The 6,412-nt window shown below is 45.8% G+C and overlaps 1 protein-coding gene across 1 annotated transcript; it reads left to right on the top strand.

The window, feature by feature from the left end:
• The first annotated feature begins 262 nt into the window (after positions 1-262).
• Positions 263-1,435, top strand: LOC142435698 (melanoma antigen preferentially expressed in tumors-like). Its single transcript, XM_075539887.1, has one exon. It carries the CDS (start codon positions 263-265, stop codon positions 1,433-1,435), a length of 1,173 nt encoding a protein of 390 aa, XP_075396002.1.
• The last annotated feature ends 4,977 nt before the right edge of the window (positions 1,436-6,412 follow it).

Raw genomic sequence — 6,412 nt, 5'->3', positions numbered from 1 at the left:
TGTCGGATGGCGGGGTCCACAGAGTGGCTCTCCTTGAGATCTGAGCAGACCTGTTTTCCCATCCACAGGTGAGGAATCCTCTTGGAGCAGACTGATCACCATGAGCAGCAGGAACCCATTCAGGCTCCAAGACCTGACCATCCAGGGCGTGTTGCAGAATGAGGCCTCAGCCATTGCCGCTCTTGAGTGGCTGCCCACACAGTTCTTCCCTCCCTTGTTCATGGCAGCCGTTGCCAAGGGACACAGTGAGGTGGTGAAGGCCATGGTGCACTACTGGCCCTTCACACAGCTCCCACTTGGGGCTCTGTTGGAGGATTGTGTGTTTCGAGAGCTCATCTTAAAGGCTGCACTCGATGGCCTTGATATCCTGCTTGCCCAGAATGCTCAGCACAGGAGATGCAAACTGAAAGTGTTGGATTTACAGCTGCAAACTGGCACCAACTTCTGGAATGTCTGGGCTGGAGCCCCATCTAATGACTCTGTGATGTCATCAGAAGAGTCTGAGGACACACCCCGCAGAATTCAGATGGAAAAAGGACCCCATTCCAGATCAGGAGGGAAGCACCAGCCCCTGGCCTTCGTGGAGGTGCTCACAGACCTGTGGTTTGAGGAAGCTACCTCAGAGGTACTGCTCACCTTCCTGATTGAAAGGGTCAAGCAGAAGAAGGCCCTGCCAACACTGTGCTGCAGGAAGGTGGCGTTTCTTGGACCTCTCCCACAACTTCACATTCTTGGGGACATCCTGAAGGTGGTGCAGCTGGACTGTGTCCAGGAGGTGGAAATTCATGGCAAATGGGACCTGCACAGCCTCAACTGGTTTGCTCCTTACTTGGCGCAGATGGGTCACCTGCAGACCCTCTTTCTCTCTGGAGTCATCTTGGGTTGCAAGGACTGTGGCAAAGACTGCAACGTGGAGCAACTCCTTGCCCAATTCACCTCTCAGCTCCTCAATCTGCATCAGCTCCAGCACCTCTTCCTGGAATCTGCCTGCCTGCCCAGGGGCTGCCTCATCCGGCTGCTCACACGCTTGCCATCTCCCTTGCTGACCCTCAGCCTGACTGATTGTGTGCTTTTGGACGAGGACTTGACTTACCTGTCTTTATGCCCCTGTACCAGCCGCCTAAGGACCCTGGTATTGTGTGGTCTATCCAGGCCTAGCTCAAGTTATGCATTCCTTCCGGGGCTGCTAGAGATTGTCTCCACCACCCTTATGCACCTGAACTTAGCTGGCTGTGGGATCCAGGACCCTGACCTCAGGGCCTTGCAGAATGCACTGGGCCGCTGCTCCCAGCTGGTCACCTTGATGTTATGTGGAAACTCCGTGTCCTGGGATGTTCTGCAGCAGCTGCTGCAGCACACCAACCCTCACTGCAAGTTCTTGGAGCTCCCTGTCCCACTGCATTGCTACTTGGGCCCCCAAGGAATGCTGCACTAGGAAGCTCTCCTCCCTGTCTTGGAGGAGGTGATGGTGATCCTGATGCCCAACGGGGTCATTTCTGTAGAATTCTGTAACCACAGAGGTACTGACAGATCATTGCATGCCATCCTCATCCAAATGGACAGCTGATGCCATCATCTCCTTCACGCTATCTTGTCAGTCCAAAACGTCCAGCTGTGGGTGCCTTGCCCCATTTTAAAGCGTTCATGTTCCCTATGCCTAAGTGATTTGTTCTTGAGGTACACGAGGGTCAGGAATCTTCTCTGTGATAAAGTCGCCTTCAGATGTGAAGATTTCAGGATGCATCAGACATCACCCTCACCCAAGTCAACCCTCGCTTGCTTCACCTGCCTTGTAGAAGGCATTGAAAGAAAGATTCCAGCAGACTGGATGCTGACCCCCCTCAATAAAGGATGGCAGGACGGCACCATGTTTTTGGAATTGAAGGTCTGATCTTGGGCATCTTCTCGATTCACTGCAACCTGGATTCCACCACCTAGGAAACTCTCCAAGAAATTCAGAACCCCCCTTGTTGAGAAGAGACCAGCCCCTTTCCTTCCAAGCCACTGAAACACATTGTTCAAAGCAGGGGTAAATTTGTGTACACTGCGTTCAAATAAACATCTCTCCGTAAAGCCATTCATTGTGGTATTGATTCCTCTTGCAGCCTGAGTGAACATTAATTATTCATGACATGGTTTGTGGTTGCACACTCAGAAGAAATGGGCATCCACATTTGGGGGCACTGGTCTCCCTCTTCTTTACCTCCAATATTACCACGTTCAAAGCTGGGCTTTGGCCAACTTCGCAAGTACCAGGACGCCTGGTTTCAGTAATGCACCTAGGGGATACTTCAGTTATTTCCTGATGTCATTTGGGGGACCCTATTGCATCGTTGCATAGCACCTTATCCCTGGTGGGGCTTTGAAGAAAGTAATGGGCAGATAAGCACAAGATCTGTAGAATAATCCCACCAGGTGCTCCACAGGGAAGGACGAATTTATCTGCTTCAAACATTTATGTCCTCAGATATCAGAGATATTGGCTGCCTATGATGGACAGGGTGGCTGTTGCCAGTGTTTGTATCAATATACAAACCAGGAGATCAGGGTTTGAACATAAGTCTTCCTGTATTTCATAGGCTGAGTGCATACAGGGTGCAGTCGTCATCGTGCACCTGTTTGCTGTACTCAGCATCAACAGGGTATAAGGACGTCGGAGCTCATTATCCCTGTACCTTTCTGCACTCACGGTTCCTGCAGCAGCTGTCTGTCTTGTCTTTTGTGCATATCTCATCTACTTGCGGTGGGGCTTTCTCTATGTCTACTTGGACGGGACAGGATTTTCTGTAGTTTGGTAGTGATGCAATTATATATATTTTAGAGCTCTAATGGTCTTGCGACTTTTGTGTTGGGCTGTCATCTAGAAGGTTGAGAGTTGAAAACCACAATTTTCTCCCCCAGGGAAATATGGGATTGACTCTTTTCATGAAGACACAGGGACAGATGAGAGCTCTCAGCACAAGGAATCCAGGACAGATAAATCTTCAGAAGCAATCATGGGTGTTGCGATACCATGAGGTAAGAGTTTTGGTGTGCACATAAGTGGAGGTGGTGGGGAACCATCACAAGGATGGATGTAGAACCCACCCCACCCCTGAGTGAGACGAACAACACAAAAGTGGGTGAAGAGAGAGAGCAGATAGTGTAAGATGTGAAAATAATTTATAATTTATCATTAACCCACAAAGGTGGGAGAGTGGGGGAAAGAGGGGGGTAAAGAGGAGCTGAGAGCATGGGCTCAAGAAGGAAACAATGTTTTGAAAATGATGGTGGCGACATATGCACAAATGTGTATGGATTTTTATAAGAGGTATAAGAGTTCTACCAATAAAATTATATATAAAATATATTATATATAAAATTATATTACTGTATATATTCAATCAAATATACCTATGCTGTAGATCCCAATGCTGTAGTTCTACGATGCCGAATATAGTCTCTCTAACACAGCAATGTCTTTAGGGTAATGGAAGTGATGCCCAGGAGGATGACTGATAACGTTCTCTGACATAAAATGACAATGATTTTTCTAAGTGTTTTGGAATGCCCCATCTTCTCATCGCTACCCTAATTGGTGATGATGCAAACCGTTTCTCTGTTGGAGGCAGTTGAACTCTATTGGGACTGGACCTTTGCGGGGGATTAGACCAGCTATCCAGCATCAAGCTGGGTTTGAACTGAGGCGTGTGGATGAAAGGAAAAGAAAGAGCTGTGTACAAAGCATGGGACAGGGTGGACTCCAATCCAATAGACTAAAGTCGCCAGTACATTCAAAGCTTGGTATATATACTCTTCTTACACAGGACTTGGTTACAAAACAAACATCAAAGCACTTAAACATTCCTAAACTCTTATCTATGCAAATGTAACTCAACTAGTCACAGTTTCTTAACCTTAGAATAATAAAAGCACCAGGTTCAAAGACAATCACAGGGATATGCAAGATTCAAGAGAGCCTCAAAGGGATCCTTATTAACTGAGTTATCCCTCAATGCTTTTTAGCAGCAAAGTCACAAATAGTCAGTTTGCAACACTTTTGTCTGCAGAGACACAGAGGCTCAGGGGACTAAATAGTCACCCATTAGTAAACACCTTGGTCAGCTGGATGCTTCCTACAGACCTTAACTTGCTCTTTTTGAGGATTTCTTCAAACTGGTGCAACAAGACTGTGAGCACGGTGTGGTGGTGTTTTGCAGCTGCCACTGTTCTGCCTGAACTCTTTTGCTTCTTATTTGGACCAGACGGTTCATGTGAGGAGTCTCAGACTCTCTGGAAATATTTTGGATTCAACAAATTTCCTGAGGGAGCAGGAAGTGAAATGTCAGGACACCAAATGTGGAATGGTGACAAAGACGTTGATCCAATGCCAACAGACAGATACAGTCATCCCCTACAGAAGCGGTTCTCAACCTGTGGGGCGCAATCCCTGTGGGGGTCAAACAATCCTTTCACAGGGGTGGCCTCAGACCATCGGAAAACACATAAATATTTCACAATACATAATTACATATTGTTTGTGATTAATCACTGTGCTTTAAGTGTGTTTAATTATGTTCAATTTGTAACAATGAAAATACATCCCGAGTATCAGCTATTTACATTATGATGCATAACAGTAGCATATTACATTTAGGAAGTAACAATGAAAATAATTTGATGGTTGGGGGGTCAGGTCACCACAACATGAGGAACTCTATTACAGGGTCGTAACATCAGGAAGGTTGAGAACCACTGACCAGCAGGTAGTCCCCTAAGTTTATCTTTCTACCAAGGGATAGTAGGGAAGAATGAATTTATGCTTGATGAATCCTTACATAGTTTGCAATTATTCCTTGTATAATGGGAGAAAGATTTTGTAATACTTTAACCTGCATCATAAGCTACAGGAAATAAATTTCCATTTGTCAGCAAGAGTGTGCATATTCTTTCTGTGTTCCTGGGAATTGGGCATGGAGTGATACCAATAAGCCTGGGAGCCTATGATGCATAGCACTGGTTCTCAACCTTCCAAATGTCGCGATCCTTTAATGCAGTTCCTTCTCCTGTGATTACCCCCAACCATAAAATTATTTTTGTTGCTACTTCATTCATAACGGTAATTTTGCTACTGTTCTGAATCGTAATGTAAATATCAGACATACAGGTATTTCATTTTAGAAATGGAACATAATTAAAGGATAGTGATTAATCACAAAACAATACATAATCACACTTTGTGGAACATTTATTTCTAATTACAAATAGATGACATTTGGTCTTGAAGCATGGTGTAGCATGGGTAACTGTCCTCACGCCGGGTACTTGTGTGTGGGGGTATATGCATGTGCACAGAGCCCCTAGAAGATGCATAGAGGAGCAGAGTCTTTTCCTAAGACCTTCAGAAATATGTGTTTTTCGATAGTCTTAGGAGACCCTGTGAAAGAATCGTTCAACCACTAAAGGGGTGGTGACCCATAGGTTGAGAACCGGTGATTAGCTTGGAGGGAAATTGGGATCCGTCCTAATGTGTCCTGCAGGTTGGCAATGAGGTGAAAGGGATGCAATAGTGCAGAGTTTGGTTTATTTTACTTTTTTATGAGACTACGCGGGATCCTAGAATGGATGTACAGGCCATTCCCACCAGGTGCTCCACAGAGAAGAACAAGTTACATGCTCCAGGCACTATTCACCCCTTCAGAAACCATGGCGGGGTGGTGCACATGATGGGATGCTGTACTGTTTCAGTAGTTTATCTTTTGGGATGCAAACCAGAAGATCACGGTTTGAACATCAGCCTTTCTGTTTTGCAGGAGCTGCATGCATTCCAGGGTGTGTTCATCCGAGTGCATTCAGCTGCGCTACTCAGCATAAACAGGGTATAGAGATATGGGGAGGCTTGTCATCCCCTATATCTTTCTGTCATCATTGCCTTTGCACCTGAGTTTGATTAATTTTATTGTTTGATGATATAATGTGGCTTCCATGAGTGGATCTGCTATAATGGAATCTTGTGTGAAGACATTCCTTAGTAAAAGGATCAGGGTGTGGGTAGTACTGTTCAATCCCTTCTCAATCTTTGTCAGATTGATGTCCGGGGAGTTTTCTGAGGTGTGGATCCAGATCCTATCATCTACCAAGGGATTTTAGAGATGTGAGCAGAGAGAAGTCTGATGTCTCTGCATAAAGAAAGGAGATAGAGAGGTCAGGAGCTCTCTGAGGCAGCTGTGTCTGGCACATCCAAGCACTCATCCCTTCACAACCCCAAGGAAATAGATATAAAGGGAGTTTCTCTGAGGTGTGGCTGAACAGAACTTTCATTTCTCAAGGGATTCTAGGTGAGAGCAACCTGGAGATATACTACAAAGTTGACTACATCCAGGATAGAAGTATGGGTCAGGTTGAATCCCTGGACCTGTAGTCTCTTACCAGG

Source organism: Tenrec ecaudatus, chromosome Y, assembly GCF_050624435.1.
Source record: "Tenrec ecaudatus isolate mTenEca1 chromosome Y, mTenEca1.hap1, whole genome shotgun sequence".
In the NCBI taxonomy this organism is placed as follows: Eukaryota; Metazoa; Chordata; class Mammalia; order Afrosoricida; family Tenrecidae; genus Tenrec; species Tenrec ecaudatus.
This window is presented reverse-complemented; position numbering and strand designations above follow the sequence as displayed.